Source organism: Lutjanus erythropterus, chromosome 2, assembly GCF_056507025.1.
Source record: "Lutjanus erythropterus isolate fLutEry1 chromosome 2, fLutEry1.hap2, whole genome shotgun sequence".
In the NCBI taxonomy this organism is placed as follows: domain Eukaryota; kingdom Metazoa; phylum Chordata; class Actinopteri; order Lutjaniformes; family Lutjanidae; genus Lutjanus; species Lutjanus erythropterus.
The window spans coordinates 22,705,024-22,721,736 of record NC_139318.1 but is presented as its reverse complement, the minus strand read 5'-3'; the positions used below and the strand labels follow the sequence as shown (position 1 = coordinate 22,721,736).

At 40.5% G+C, this 16,713-nt stretch overlaps 1 protein-coding gene and 1 long non-coding RNA gene across 3 annotated transcripts in view; one reads left to right on the top strand and one right to left on the bottom strand.

Annotated features, from left to right (window-relative positions):
* Positions 1-16,713, top strand: part of LOC146331562 (uncharacterized) — a 67,334-nt gene that overhangs the window by 9,576 nt on the left and 41,045 nt on the right. The window lies entirely within an intron of this gene.
* The window catches only part of LOC146331564 (zinc finger protein 385A-like), a 43,142-nt gene continuing 27,896 nt past the window's right edge, over positions 1,468-16,713 (bottom strand). For both annotated transcript variants that reach the window (XM_084733031.1, XM_084733039.1), the window contains exons 3-8: positions 15,430-15,540; positions 6,181-6,355; positions 5,018-5,338; positions 4,239-4,426; positions 4,053-4,139; positions 1,468-2,336 (exon numbers count right to left, since the gene is read on the bottom strand). In XM_084733031.1, coding sequence (XP_084589157.1) covers positions 2,109-2,336; positions 4,053-4,139; positions 4,239-4,426; positions 5,018-5,338; positions 6,181-6,355; positions 15,430-15,540 — 1,110 coding nt within the window. In that variant the 3' untranslated portion in view covers positions 1,468-2,108. The remainder of the gene's footprint in view (positions 2,337-4,052; positions 4,140-4,238; positions 4,427-5,017; positions 5,339-6,180; positions 6,356-15,429; positions 15,541-16,713) is intronic.

The window sequence follows — 16,713 nt, the reverse complement described above, 5'->3', positions numbered from 1 at the left end:
TACTTGCAACATCCATCTTGGAACTTGGCCTTCATTTTGATCTCTACTACACACCATTTCTACACATAGTTTTGTAACTCTGTCTTGTACGGTTGTCACACTGTGGCATTGATGAAATATGTCCACAGAATATAAACACTTGGCAAAGTACTCAAAACTGTTTTTATAGTAGTTCCTGCTACAGTGGGTGTCTCCATGACTACATCTTATCATGATGACACAGATACACAAACACAGACTCACAAGGTGTAAACAATACCAGCCATGCTGTCATGGCTGGTAAAAATGATAAATAAATAAATAAATAAATAAATAAATAAATAAATAAATAAATAAATAAAAATAAATTCACCAATCACCATTTCTTACAACCATAAACTCAGTTTAATGATTTTATATATAATTTTGTTTTAATTTAACCATTAGGAAGCCCCAACATGTACCTTTTCTCATTTTTTAATAATCTACATTTACAGTAATGCTTCAACACACTTCTCCTAAATAACAATTCATACATTTGTAGACATTTTCTTTTTATTGCAGTTAACAAGAGAAGTTAGCAGGAGTGCTTAAAGTATTGCTACAGTTTCCGTTTCCTAAAGCTTCCCTCTAATGTTTCACAAGCCATCATGACAGTTTTCACTGGGATGGTTCAGGGTCATGTAGGGTTGGAGCACACAAGGCAGGGCAGACAAACTAAACATTTTATATCCCACTACAGGCCTATAATACTACCAAAAAATGGTGGGTTGTCTTTTTTTTTTTGCATACAGCTACTTATCTGTGTATGTGGTCCTTTTGTCTTCTGTCCATAACATAATGCTGGTGTCTTTCATCCCACTGTTTTCCACACTCCTTATATGTGGTGAAAATGTGGTCTGTATCATTAAATGTGCACATAATGCACTTGCTACCAAAGTCATAAATCAACCATTGTCCTTCTGTGCTCACAGTGTTGAACCTATTCCATTAAGACACTGAAACCTTTCTGTTTTGCACAGTGAGGTGCACATGAAAAATGATAGATCATAGTTTGAAATGTGTTTAAACCATTTACATGTAGATTTTTCACCACAGACCTATGTGCTTTGTGGGACTTTATCCACGTGGTTGTTGTCAGTCAGGAGGGCAGTCTTAACCTTCACTAAAGAAACTAACTTAGCATGGGTTTTTCCTCTCATTCTAATCCTGTTTACACCGACCGTACTGTGTTTTACACAGACCGTTAGAATAAACAGTGATAGCTGCATAGTGTGCCACTAGCAATTACTTCTCCACCTTTGCCAAACCATAAATGCGGTTGATGTATGCATCAGTACAGTTTAAGACATGAAGTAGTTTTCTACCCTTTGCTCTTCCTGTTTTGCTTCCTGTTTCTGTCCCACAGAGGTAAATATAGGCCATATAGGCCAGTTGTGAAAATGTAGACATACAGTACAGAGAAATGTTTGCCAGTAACTGCAGAAATGGTATATGGTACCTTGTCTGTACCTTATTCTCTTTATAGGCCACAAAAACAGGACTTTACAGTGGTACAATCCACTATACTGTGACAGCTACAGCATGATACCAGCTAACATTAGAGGCAACTACTATATCTAACCCAGCGGGCATGTTTTTGATAACATTAATGCTTTGGATATGTAATGAATCCTTGCAGAGGTGAACATTAAAAACATAAGAGAGGTAGGGTTTTGAGTCAGATACAGTGGGTCATATGTTAGATGAAGATAATTAGTCAGTTGCAGATTGGAGGATGCTCAGAGAAGTCCATGCTTGATAAAAACTTCTTCAAACTATCTGCAGAGTCTACTTGATGATTGGCAGATAGTTGAGTGATGACGGGAAACTGGGGAGAATGGAAACATACAGTCTCTTTGAAATGTCTGAGATTTGTCAGTTATCTCTGGTTCTCCCTGTCAGCATAACAGCAGTGGTCTGCAACCACACTATGCACCATTAAGAGTCATATTCATGTTCACTGTTTTTATTATTATGATGAAACATCAGCTGGAGCCACACCAGCTGATTTGGCTCTTGATGGCACATAGTTGCAGGCCTCCACTTCACAGTGTGCTTCTTCCTGATTCGTCCTCTTTCTCTCGCCATCAGTAAGGGGTGAAGAGGATTGGCCCATGTGTGGTGCGAATAGGACCGGGGGCGGGCCTCAGCAGGCTGATGGGTGTTCCCTGTAGGAGGTGGTGATGGGGATGAGGATGGGAAGTTGGCCCAGGAGGACGTAGTGCCAGTTGATTGGAGGAGGCTGCGGCTGCCATCGCTGCGGCAACAGCTAGAGGACTTGGTAAAAGTCCTGCCCCCAAAGTTTTTGGAAGTTCCTTTCAAACAGTCAAGAAAAAATAGTAAATGAGACATAACTTTAAGTACTGGAGCATGTGAGAATTTTCCTGAAACATAAATCATAATATTTTCATGGGGGAGAATAGACCCTTCCCCACCCATCCCTTTTTGCTCTATGCTCCAGTAACAGCTGAGCAAGCTCGGTAGCCAGTTTTACTGTCACTGTTACTGTTACTTTTTAAATGAATAATTCCCAAAATCTCTTGGAGAGTTGCAGCGAACAGACAAGACATATGCTGCTGCATTTTACTCTGAGACGCTCTGTGTGGCACCAGAGTCTTCTTTCACTGGTGAAACTGGTTTTGATTGTCATCGTAGAAATAGATCATAAGATTGTGACATTTATTGTAACTTCAGCGATATCTGCTGCCTTCATCTGACACACAGATCTGCTCAGCTCAATGGTGCAACTCTGTGTCTGCCTCTCTGTAACGCATACTCTTGACGTTCAACCAGTCAGAAAGTGCTGTGGGTGGGGCATTGAGCAAGACTACAGAGTATAGTATTATTATATGTATTATAGTATACTATAATACACTGCAGTATAGTATTAGGAGTATACTGTATATTATTATTATTATTATTATTATTATTATTATTATTATTATTATTATATTTGCCATTACTGTAGTGGTGACTACAGACAGAGAGAGACTGCAGAGGTCTCATTTAAGTCACGTTAATTAATTTAACCCTAACCTTTTTTATTTTACTGATTTGAAAAATAATCATGAATCATTCTGGACCGTGAGTTTTGTAATCTGTTGCACCCCTAGTATCTGGCAGAACCTCTGTGAGCTTTTTCCTTTCCTGCAATGTGTTAGGCTTGTTTATGTTGAAAAAAAGCAAGTTTTGAGGACCCCTGGTCCCCAGGGTCCACTGCCCTGCATGTTTTAGGTGTTTCCTTGCTCCAACACACCTGATTTAAATGAATAGGTCATTATTAGGCTTCTGTAGAGGCTTAATGACAGGCTTATTTTAATCAGGTGTGTTGCAGCAGGGGAATACTTAAAACATGCAGGGCAGTGGACCCTGAGGACAAGGATAGGGAAACGCTGAGTTAGAGAATGTTAGCAATATGCTAGCTAACTAACTAGCACAGGACTGCTGGCTGGAATCAAATCCACAGCCACTGCAGAGGACTGAAAGCCTCAGTACATGGGGCGCACACTCTTACCAACTGAGCTACCATTGTGCCCCAAGATGTGACTATTTATCATATTTACAGGTCCCTCAGCAAAATGTTTCTACGATCTTCAAAATGTGGTTTTCAGTCATGCCTAGAAGAGAATCCCACGCTCATGAAAGATCATTCATGATCATTTTAACCTACACCACAATCTTTCCCTAACTTTAACAAATAGTTTTCTGTCCCTTAACCTACCCAGATTTTAACCACAGCATTATAACAACATTATAAAACATGTATACAGTGAAGAAACAATGTGTACAAATCTTGCAAGAGTTTTGCAAATCGAGGGTTATAATCCAGACATTACTATTGGTTTCTTTCAACGTAGATGAGCCTGGTTCACAGAGTAAATTAAATAGGAAAGGAGAAAGTTGACCAAGGTTCTGCTGGGTTATCAAGTTTTCTCAACTGTTACTGGAGCACAGAGCAAAAATGTGCAGGATTTGGGAAGGGTCAATTGAAAAAATAGGAAATTTGATTGTAAGACAAACTGAGTCTCTACCATAAAGTCTGTGCGCTTCTTGTGCCGGCTGAGAAGAGGATTAGGTTTGCCCGCAACTCCATCCCGATGCCTCCGGCTTGAAATATGCTGTTACATAAAATGAGAAAGGACAGATTTTGGATATTGAGATTGCTTCACTACTACTACTTCACTCAATGTCACATTGGATCTGTGTGGGTTTCTCACCTGTTTGAGCTGCAGCTCTGAGTTGACTCTGACGTTGCAGATCTCACAGTGGAAGGTGCGTTCCTGAGTGTTAGGGTCAGAGGACAGCTCCCCTCCTTGCTCTGGGCTGGGTTTAGGACCCAGACGCGGGTATGCTTTGATGGGTCCCAGTCCACTCCTAGCCTCCAGAATGGTTTTGTGTTTGGTACCTGGTAACAGTATAAAGAAAGATATAATCTCTGGTGGCAATCTGGTGTATGCACTACACTGTTACAGTGCAGTTTTTGAAAGGAAATTAAAGACCTCTCTTTTTAATTTGGCTTGTAGTTTGGAGTGATATTATCATGGATGAAGAAAGAAAAATTGCACCACATTTTATGTGGATGTCCAGTCAGTCCATATTCCTCAGTGTGTGCTTTTAACTGTTGACTGAGAAAATTGAGTTCTCCCACTGAAAAATCTTCCTGAATCCAGTTGTGTTATAGTCATGTAGTTGGTGACAAGGAAGAACTGCAGTCCACTTCAAATGGGAAGGAATATTTAGCATAGGTGGTGGGAGGTAAGGTAAACCATGCAGTCTTTAACCTTACCACTAAGTGGCATTAATGCATCTGCTTTAGTTTTCCAAACTTAAAATGCAGAAAAAAGTGCAGAATATCTTCTAAGGACCCATGCCTCAGGGTGTCTAAAGTTGTTTCTACTGCATAATATTTAGAAGTTTATTACTTTCAAGATTGTGCATACTGTGGCGTGATGTATTTATGAATATTTGCAGTCTGACAAAACTGTATTGGAGTTACCTTTGTTATGTGCCTCCAGTTGTGAGAGGGAATTAACAGCTACTTTGCACAGGGAACAGTAGAGAAGCTTCTTGGCTTTCTCTTCCTCTGACTCTGCTGAAGAAGGGCTAGGTGCTGGGGACGGGGTGTCAGGAAGACCAGCTGCCGCTGGATCCGCAGGGGGGGTACTGAGGGCCGCGGAGGGGGAGGGAGATGGTGGCAAAGGCGTGCTGACAGAAGGCAAGAGGGGACAGTCTGCGTCTGCTGAGCTCAGTGTGGGTGTTGGAAGGTGGCTAGGGGTCAAAGATGACTTGTTAGAGTCGGGACAGGATTGGGTGTCATCTGCAAACAGCACAAAGTTTTCAGGTTAGTGAATAATTTTTGGAAAGTCAGCCATAGAATTACCCCTTCAACCCTGATGATCTTGATATAAAAATATGAAAATAAAAACGTTGCTAGTCTGCGAAAGTTCTGCGCTTGAAACGCTTCTTCATCTGAACCTGCCAGAAGGTCTGGCCACCCCTGTGTGGTGACACATTATCTTGACGAGGTTTAATGACTAACTACTGTACATTGTACATCCCTACTGTGTTTTTTCCTAATGTCATAGTTCAACTCAATAAGAAAGGGAAAGTTCAGATTATTTGAAGTGGGATTGCGTGACATACTTATCTAGTCACGGCCCCAGTTTGGAGAGGCAGCAGGAATACCAGCACAGAAGCTAAGCCATGTACTGCTGTGGAAAGGTCAGCTACAAAATGCTACTTGACCAACTTAAAAATAAGTCTACCTTAAATTATCAAAATCAGTTTAATTGTATGCTAAATTTAGAATATTTTCACTGCTTTACTTTGCCATCAGCCTCCCTTTTCGGACAGGAAAACACAGTTTTATGAGCAAAATATTTCTCTCTCCAAACCAACCAAATCTCGACTCTTTAGATGTGTATAGATCAGTTTAATTCTTTTCTGTCATGATAAAATCATACCATCAGACCACCAACACTCCTCTCTGGTTAGTTTCTATCACTTCACACAACAGCTGTGTTGTGCATCTGTGCCATTCTGTGTGTGTGTGTGTGTGTGTGTGTGTGTGTGTGTGTGTGTGTGTGTGTGTGTGTGTGTGTGTGTGCGTGCGTGCGTGTGCGCGCATGTGTGTGTGTAACATCATCAGGTGATGCTCACCCTGCTTATTAGGATCAGGCTCAGGGCTGGATGGTGAGGGGCCTGGTGGGGTGGGCGAAGCAGTAGGGGGAGGGTGCTGCTTGTCGCCATCTTGGAGACGAGCTGTTTTGGATGTCTCGATCCCCTTCACCCTCCGAGCATGGCGGTTCCCCTTATAGTGGGCCTCTGCCTGGCTCTGGCAGAAGAACAAGACATGTCATGGGTTTGAATGGGCATGACTGAATTCTTATTAAAATTTTTAGCAGAAAATTTAATTTTGTTCACCATGTCAGTTATCTTAATTCTTTTTATTCTAGTTGACACCCATATGAGCTTAGGCCAAAGACCCAGTGAGGTCAGTCAAGTGAACCTACACCAATTCTTTTACCTTCAAAATGTAAATGTCTTCACGTGGTATTAATTCTGCTTTGCTGTTAAGAGTAGTGTAGAGATTTGAGAGACATGGTTGTGACCAGAAAGGTGATGTTGGATATTCCTTGACTAGTGTCAGTGAAGTGTAGGGTTTAGAGAGTGTTAAGGCTCATTTTTGCCCCCTTTATTTACAAAAATAGATATGTCCATTTCAAATAATGTTTGCACTGATATTGGAATGGATGTAGAGTAATATATCTACTTGAGGGTACCGCTCAGTCAGGTGTGTCATGAGTAACACATTTGTTTCATTATTGAGCATGATGTTTTTAGATTAGGTTAGGTTTAGCAAAGTGCACCCATAGAAATGTATTAGTAACAGCTACTTTAAGAGCGAGAAAAAAGACAGTACTGGATTGGTATCAGTATCTGCAGATACTCAAGGCTGCACTATCTATATCTGCATCGGACATGAAAAAGTGGTATAGAACCATCCGTATTTCCTTTCCCAAAACTACTGATGAGATATCTGTGAACAAAGCGTATACGGTAACTCTCAAGAGCTATCAAGTGACCACCAGTTGAAGACTGTGGTTGTGATGGACAGCTTTCATGTGTGGTTGTGATTAACGTAGCAGGAGCTGAATGACGGAGTGACTGTTTCTCACCAAGGGTGCTCTGTGTGTTAAAAAATGTCTAACTAAACAACCCCCCACATTTTTTAACCCAAGGATAATCCCAATAATTACTCACAAATTCTGAAATACATTCTGGCACCCTGCGTTTTCGCTGCGTTACAGTGAACAGCTGCTGAGCCGATGGTTTGCGGGTCTGATGTGCTGATGAGGCTGTCTGGGGCGATTAGCCTCTCGAATATTCTCGTCTTCCTTCACCACTGGTGTAATCACTGAACTGGCCTGCCGAGCTGATGATGATTATTGAGTGGTGGGATTATCTAAAATGGGCTGCAGGGCTGTGGGCGACCAGTGACAGTTGACAGTCAGCTACTGAGAGAAAAAAATGTGTTTGCCTGCTTGTCCTTGTGTGATTGCACTTAAGAGGATAAGTTTAAACTCAGGGAAAATGGAAAAAATGAGGAGGAGTGGACATTTCAGTAAGTCCTTGGTATGGGTGTGGAGTTTGGGTTTCAGTTCAACTCAGGTTAAGGTAATAAGAGATGAGTGTTAAAGTTGTAATAATTAAGGTTTTCATTAAATCAAACCCATTTTTAAGAGCCTAGGGCTGGTAGTGATTGTTCATCAAAAAAGCTTCCATAAAAATATGTTCTACAATATTTGTGCATGACAACTACAATGTGATTATGGTGAGGTAGAGATCTTGTTTATGGCAAATGAACTCTGGTTATGGGTGAAATATTTAACGCCCTAGCACTGAAAAGTGGATACTGCAGTCCAAATTCAAAATATTGGAGCGAGTTGTTTCCCCTCGCCCCATCCTCCCAGACTTGAACCTCAGACAGGTTGCCTGCAGGTTGCAGGGACATTGACCTTCAAGCTGACTCTAGAAAGTAGAATAAACACAACTAATAGGTGTCCATGGTGTCTGCAGCTGTCAGTGCACGTGTTAGGACTATAATTAAGCCCTGAACCTACACAAGTGCAAAATGAGCACATTATTCTTTGACAATGACAAACGACGGTGAGTCCTACACTGTAATTTGATCAGCTGTTAATAACTGTTAGTTCTGTCAATGTAAAGTCAAGCCCATTATCCCAAAAACAAAATCCCACTGCTCTAAAAAACAGATTCAGCGACTGCCGGCTTTTGCCAGACTCTGTTAACATATTGCTCAGTTTACCCGTCATAAACATCAAAGATTATAAATGATTTCTTATGACTTGTAAATAGACACTCTTTTGGTGAACAATGAATGAATGGATGAATGATACATTGATCTGGATCGATTTGCTGTTCAGTGATCTAAATTCAAAGTGAAAATATCAATCTATATTGTCATCTGTAAGATGCACCTTTATTCTGAAATTACTAAGGCATGTCTGGTTCACAAATTAAGCCATAGAATTTTTTAATCATAATTTTGTTGGTTTTTGTGAGTTGACATCAATCAAATCAAACTGAAGGCCAAAACAAAAACAGACGATCTGCACCAGAATGGAAATTGAGACGTGCTGGCTGTAGTATTGTTGTTAGAGAAGCCAGTATTTCAACTTACCATGTTTCCTTAATCTCTGATGACATATTGTGGTCATTTCATGATTCAATGCAGTAAATATACTTCAGATTTTTCCTTAAAACGTGGTTAGAATTGGGCACCTTAAGCACAGGGATAGGTTGTGGTGATGGTTAATAAAAAGGCATATGCTGGAAGCCAACTCCGTTCTCCTACATGAAATTCTGTCATGCTACACACTGTATGCTATACCACACCAACCATCATGCCCTTACATTGCACCTTGCTACACAGGAGTCACTACCTCCTGCACTAGCACTTAACATTGGCATTGGACATGAATAGTGAGGACCAGAAATGTCTAATATAACCCATAGAGATACTGGGCTGGGAAATGAGTGTTACCCTCCAAGTCCAGATATTCATGTGCAGTCAGGTTCAAATGAAATCAAAGGAAAGAGTGAGGTGTTAGAACACAAATATAGTTCCTGTGAGCTCCTCACTAATACAGTAACACAAGACTGTGTGAGTGTGACTGTATGTGCATGTGTATGCACAAGCGGAGACCTGCTGGGATTAGAGAGGTAGTATTATGTCAATAACAAGGCTCAGGGACCCACATAAGGCGCGTGACAGGTACATGTCGGGGCCTCTGCGGGGTGGGATGCTTCACTAAAGCAAGTGGACCACTGGGACGTGTTCGGGATGCCTCTGTAAGCCTGAGGTATTAACTGCCAATGATAGTTACCCATATAGCCCTCATCCTGATTGGTGATGACAGAAAGGCAGATATAGCTCTGCCTGTGTAACACAACTCCTCTGGCTGCTGCTGCCCAAAGCCGTGCAATTAGACAAGGAGATGAAGCCCTACAACTCCAGGAACAAATGACAGCAGAGAGCTTGAAAAGCAGAAATACTCAAAGCTCCTGCTTCTCTTTGCAGTCCACATTTTGTGCTGCTGTCCTTCTTATTGTCCTCTACCTCTCTGCAACTCCCAACTGTTTTCTTTCTACTTGTGCTTTGATACTTCCACTCTCCCTGTGACCTTCAGTGTCACGTCTTAGGAAATCGATCAAGGTGAACCATCAATTCAAGCATCAAAAGCTGACAGCCTCAGAAGTGGGGGTGGGATGCAGCAGAGAATGTAGGATGTAAAAGAGATTAAGGCATCTGATCTTTGGAGTTAAGAGGAAAAGCGAATAATGATAAAATATAAATGATGTTCGGCATAGTAGGTGAAATGGACTGGGAGAAGCTGCGAAAGGGCCTATGGAAAGGGGGATTAAGATGAATGAAGAGGCAAAGATGGGATTTAAGAGGGAGAAAATGAGAGCAAGTGAATGTCCCTGAAATCCTTTTTCTCTCTAAGCAGGATGTGCTTTGATGTTTTATCTATAGAGCAACAAAGGCACAGAAAGCAGAGAGAGCGCGTCTAGCAGCCAAATCTACTGTACCGAAGTACTGGCAGCAGCAGCGACAGGAAGAGGGGGTGGGAAGAAGCTGGAGAGGTGGAGAGAAGGAGAAGGGGACAGATGATACAGTATACCCCTCAGAGGGAGAAGCAGGGACATGAAAACTGACAGGGAAAAAGGTGAGCGAGCTACGTTGGAACAAGAGATGTGAATGGAACAAGAGTTGGTGTGGGCCTGAGAAGAACAAGAAGGGAGAGAAAGAAAAAGAGAGGTGTCCAGTGTGCTACTGCAGTGGTGACGATGGCTAATGCAGCATGGTGTGACGTCAGCCTTGCAGCAGAGCAGAGCTAAACACTGGCAGGCTAATCTGTCCTCCGTGGCCTGAAATGAATTGCAATGTTATAATTACAACACGTGGCCACAGTGTAGTAGCAGTGAGAGACACCTGCTCCTGAATGGCCACTATCAATCAATCTGCCTCTTTCACTAAATACTCAAGAACTCCCACTTAACACCGGCCTCCCTCGGACATAAACACCAAAGAAAATGTTTGTATCATTAAAAGCACTTTGGTGGCGTATGACCTGAAGAAGACTTGAAAAATAATGAGCATTTATCTGCCTTTGAACCGCAGCACAGCCCAGACAGCCAAGGACTGTACTGTAAGCAGAGTATTCCTTCATTATTAAAGAATGTCCACTGTGCTTTAAGCTCCCTGTCTCTCGGGTTACTGTGGAAAATGCTGTAGAGCTGCAGCAGAGCAGATGCACACCGTGGCTCAGGAGTAAAACAGCAGGCAGGGCAAACAGGTGGCTCAGTATGAGAGTTCTCACCACATAACTGCTACATGAAAGATATGTGTTGATGTGTATGTGCAAGCTATTATAAAGAAGCTATGCGTTGTTGAGATGCTGACTTTTACTGTACACAATGTATGTATTTATCTTCTGTGGAACTGCAGGATGGTGCCAAGAACAAATCTCCGTATGGGGACTTGTAAGTATATTTTATCTATTATCTACAGGGTTTCCACAGGTCCTTAAAAAGTCTAAAATCAAATAGTAGGCTTATCTTAAAATCCTAATGATTTTGACAGTTCTTAAAAATGGATTAAATTATGAAGTTGCATTACTTTTGTAAAGATGCATTACTTAAGTTTCACTTTTAAAAATTTGTATTGATCACAATCACAAACAAAACCAGCAATGAACCAAAAGCACTATTGCAAACTGCGCAGCCTTTTGAAGAACACCCAGCAAGTGTCTTGCATTGTGGTGTTTGGGCTAAAATGGCATCTCCTATCATTAAAATAACAAAACAAAAAAAAACAAAACAACAACAAAAAAAAAAAGTTGTATAAGTGAAAAGCGATTACCAGTTTCTTGATAAACCACGGCACAGCTTTTGATTAATATTAATGTTTCAGATTATTTAATAATCATTAGAACTGTGTTTGTTTTCCACACTTTGAAAAACTATCTGTAAAAACTGTCCAACATCAACCAAATGTAGCAACAGCCTCCCAAATGCAGGCACAGCGACAACGTGGGTTTGTTTTGCATCAGTGAAAACACTGACATCACATAGGACATGACACTATTTTTAATCTTTGATACCAGGCACAAAATTAGAACCAGCCACCAGCCAAATGCTGGTAGAATATGCAAGCAGCTGGTAGTTTTGCTTCACTCACCAGACAAAAAAAAACAAAAAAAACAATGGCGATCTCCTGAATGGCTGCTAAAATTTGAACATTCACCAGGTGTTTGGCTGGTGGAAAAAAAGTTACTTTTGCACCTTGGTTAAGAGGCTGTCAGTATGAAACTGGCAGGAAATATTCTGGTGTGTGTATCAGTGCTTTTCGAACATTTCCAGCTCATTTTAACAATATCACAATAATACTGATAACCGTGATAATTTTGGTCTGCATGACTCACAATCATACACAAACGCACAAGCATTTTCATACATGTGCAGCATGTAAATATGAACATGTTGTAGTAAATAAAACTACCCCCCGCTCATGTTCTGTATCCCACGCTCATGTAGACGATGTGAGAACATGCAGGTCTGAGCAGGGGAGATATAATTAAGCGGCCCCTCACAGAGAGCACAGGACAGTGTTACACAAGTTTCAGATGACTCCCTCCCTGACTGTGTCCTTTACACACCACTGCATTTAGAGTACAAGTATTTAGCGCTTCATCACTGGAATGCATGTATATTTTTAGCTGGACTCAAATGTCAGGCTTTTGTTTTATTTCTACTCATGTTTAGGTTAGAGGTTACAGGCCACCGTGGGACTGTGGGTCATAAATACCATGATTTTTCCATACATAAAGCCATTTCATTATTGACTAATACACAATACTCAGATTTAACCAAGACGTTTATTTGCACAGCATTTTTTTCACTTCTTGACTATAGAAATTATTGTCCATTTTTTCTGGTGGGATAATTTGAGAGATCATATGTATTTTATCAAATATTCTTTATACTTCATTCTGTGAAATTCTTGCATATTCCCTGGACAAGGGCTGCAACTATTTTCATCATAGATTAATCTGCTAATTATTTTCACAATTAATCATTTAGTCTATATGTTTAATTTCTAAATGTTTGACATTTTTGCTTGAAACATGACTGAAATAATTCATTGAGTATCATAATAGTTGGCAATTAATTGTCTTTCAATCAACTAATTGATTAATCGACAAAATGGCTCTACCCTGGCCAATACTTTGCACATCCTTGTACAAACCTTACAGCTCTTTCATTGAAATAACAGTCATACATATTTGCTTCTGTTGATTTTAGAATATTTTTTCATATGCTATTGACAGTTTTCCATTTTTCTACCGATTGTTATTGACTGACTTTTATCTTTATTCATATTTTTTCTCCTTCTATTGTTATTGTAACGCACCACCATATCAAAACAAATTCCTTGTATGTGAAATAAACCCTGATTCAGATTTTTCTTTAGATATAAGTAGAAAAGCAGTATGATCAGATTAGTTGGGGCCCACCAGGAGACATGCTATCTATTTTCATATTTGTCCATCCAATGAAAGTCTCAGACAATCCAAATATGTCCACTGTACACACGTACTTAGAAACACATACACACCGTAAAAAGGGCCAAGTACAACACTCTTTAAGATGTCAATCATGTCATCTAGTAACTGGGTTTTGGATGTCCACATTATGAGTTATTTGCTTTTCAACTTCGGTTAATACTGCTGCCTCTTTAATGGGGACACTCAAACCATTCCTCTAGAGTTTCATCACTTCTAGCCTCTTTTATTTCAGTCCCTCTGCCTCATGCTGGCATAGCGCCGTCTCCGTCAAGAATGAAATGCAGAAAATGTGCTCAATCAGCTTTAAGGGAGCATCGAGGACAGGCTTGTGTTAGATGTGGTTCCCCCGTCTCACGTTCCTCCATTTAAAATCTCATCAGAGAAGACTTAAAAAACCACTTGTTATACCGAGAGGCACACTATCAACACCTGAAATATATTCTCCAAATCAGACACACTGCTCAGCCAAACAGAATCTCTCTATGCACAAACAAAAAAGAAACTTCTGAAACTTGCTGTCGTTCTATTTGCTTCTTTAATAAAAAAAAAAAATCCCTCAAGACTTTGATACTAGAATGCAGAAGGACATCAAAACTTAAACTGGACACTGCAGTCATAGTATATATTAACCAAGCAGAGTCTTCCTCCCCTGACTCTCCTTCCTGGACAGGCTAAAATTGGAGCTGAGAAACTGTGAATCAAGTTCTCACCTGCTCCAGCTGTACAGTCAATCACCAACTAACTTTGGCTCCAGCCACTAACGTTATAGGTCATGATTTAATGAATCTAGTGTGCAGGTGCAGGTCTCACAGACAGTTTGACTGTTTACCAAGCTGAGCCCCTCCTCCTTAGTTAACCCTTGTTAATCAAGCTGCCTCCTCTTGCAGGTCACATATGCAGACACAGCAATAACAGTGACAGATTTACCACTCAAAATTCTTGGTAATTTTTGAAACGATGAGTCTTGGATTTCAGACAAAAGCAGGCCTCTCATTTCCAGACGGTTGATTTTGGCATCTGAAATGACAACTCCCTCTGGCCAAGCCCCCAGGAATAGTGCTGGGCAGTGAAGTGATTTTGGCGTAGTCGCCACACAAAATATTGCAACATATGTGTTGACGCACATTGGAGCATGTCTCGCATTCACAGTCATTGGAAATGGAGCAACTGTTAAGCAGTACATACAACTACAACATACAACTGCACAGAAATTATTAATACCAGAACTGGATCCACTCAGTCTGATAACTTTTGGAAAGTTTAAAGGAACCATATGATTAAATTATTTTATCCCATTCATGTGTGCAGGAAGTGAGCTGGATTGGCCAGCGGAAGCCCTGGATGTACATGCTCCCAGCTGCTTGGGCTGGAGAAGGGCTTATAATGCTAAAACACAATTCCAAGCAAGAAGTTGATGATCTATGTAGATATAAAGAAACAGTATTGTTAATTTATTGCAGTGTAGAGATGGTAAGTCATAAATGTATCATGTAAGATCATAAAGGTTTTTAGGATGAAGACATCAGCCCAAACTCTGATATTGTGGCCTTCAGGACCAGCTTTCACGTAGTGGGGAAAGACTAAATAGTGGATGTACTACATTTGAATTGCTTTTTAATGTAACCTGTAACCCCACAAATGTAGTAGTTAGTTTATGATGGGCTTGGTTACTGTTGTCAGTAGTAAGCTAGTTAGTTAAACACGCAAACATTTGCACCTAACATTTGAGCAGATAGACACATTGTTTAATTAATTTCTTACACTTTTGTTTTTCTCTTTATGGTTTTGGAAAGGCAATGAAAGAGACATTCCTAAGCTTACTCTTTAAATGCCAAGTATCACCATTGGACTACCCCACACACACCACTAAGTCATTTTTAGAAATCCAAAGTGTGACAGACCCGCTGTCTTTAGTCACAGCTGCTGGCCTAGAGCTGTGATTGGACAATGGCTGTTCTGGGGAAGGGTTTAGTGGAGTTGGATATAGACCTTTTTCTCAGCAGCCATTTTGACATGAAATAGTAGGATAAACACGTTACCAATGACACTAAGTAAGGTGCTGTTCCATTCAGATCAATCACAGGCAAGGTGCTGCTATTATGCATGTTGACTCACTAAAAGGAACAGGACCTTAATAAGTTTCATCATCGATACCACTTGTGTTTGCCCTTCTGTTTCATATCAATATGCCTGCTGTGAAAAATATCTATCGACAAAAGCAAACCCTTCATCTGAACTATTCAGGATTTCATACCTCTGAGTTGAAGCGTATTTGACAGACGTTGCAGGAGATGATTGGCCGCTTTGTCTTCACCATAGGTGGCCCGAAGGTGTGCGTCATCACAGCCTTCTGGACGGGGTCCATCTGAGGAGAGACAAGCCAGAGGTCACATCAAAGATTTGGCATCACAGGAGGAGCTTGGAGGGCAGCGTTTCTGGGTTTGTCCTAACCACAGTCGAGTGAATGTGGATGAGAAGGGAAGAGTGTGAAAGAAAAAGTGCAGGTGAATGACAGGGGGAGCCGCTGAAGGGGAGAAAGCTGGGAGATAAAAAGAGTGGAGAAGAGTGAATTGAAGAGGGAGCGGTGATTGATGTGGACAGGAGGGTGTGTGTTTTCTCAGCAGCAGCTGGTGCTGCTGTCTGTGCCTGAGTTCTTGGGTGCCGTTCAAACGCTTTAAATCATGCTGGGGTTAGACGAGCCTAATTACAGAGTGCGTATCTCGAAAAATTTGTACTTTGTTTGTGTGCTACAAAACTTCTGCGTTTCAAAACATCATACCAGAGTATTGCACGAAACAAACAAACTACGCTGATAAGAGCCCAAATGTATTTTAGATAGGACTCAGTCTGATGATTGCTGTAGGGACATTTGGTCCTTGTAGTGACAAATGCAATCAAATTCTGCTGCAGGGAAATTAAATTTCGCATTTCAAATAATCAGTACACTGAGTAATAAAGATACAGAAACTGTATGCCAATTAAATTAAGCAAATGGAATACAGACAAGTCTGTATATAAATTTTGTTAATAAATGGATAAATAAAAATACGCTGTTGGTATTCAAGAAGTAGTATTTCTAATGTTATGGACTGACTTAAGTTTGAACACATACAGCATGTAATTAAAAGTGGGTAGAGATAGTTAATTAACAGAAGTCTAATTTCGTCATTACTGAGGTATAATTACTGTCATTATAAATATGTAGCTCAATATTTATCCTATTAAGTGAATCACATAATGGTCAAAACAGTTAATTAAAACAATGAATAAGCATATGTCAGAAAAAAAACAGTAATTAAAATGTATAGTGAGATTTGAACATAAACAGTTAAACTAAAATAGAAAACAATGGGATATCTTAAATGCCAAATTAAAAATGCTGGTCTAAAAATACTGATCTGGCTTGTCATTCTCAGATCAAGCACAGTTATATACCACATCATTGTCTTAGGAAATGTTTACCACCTCATTTTTAGAAACTCGAACGGACTCGTGTGAGCTCTCTGACCCGTTGGCAGGGTTCAACAACCACAGCACT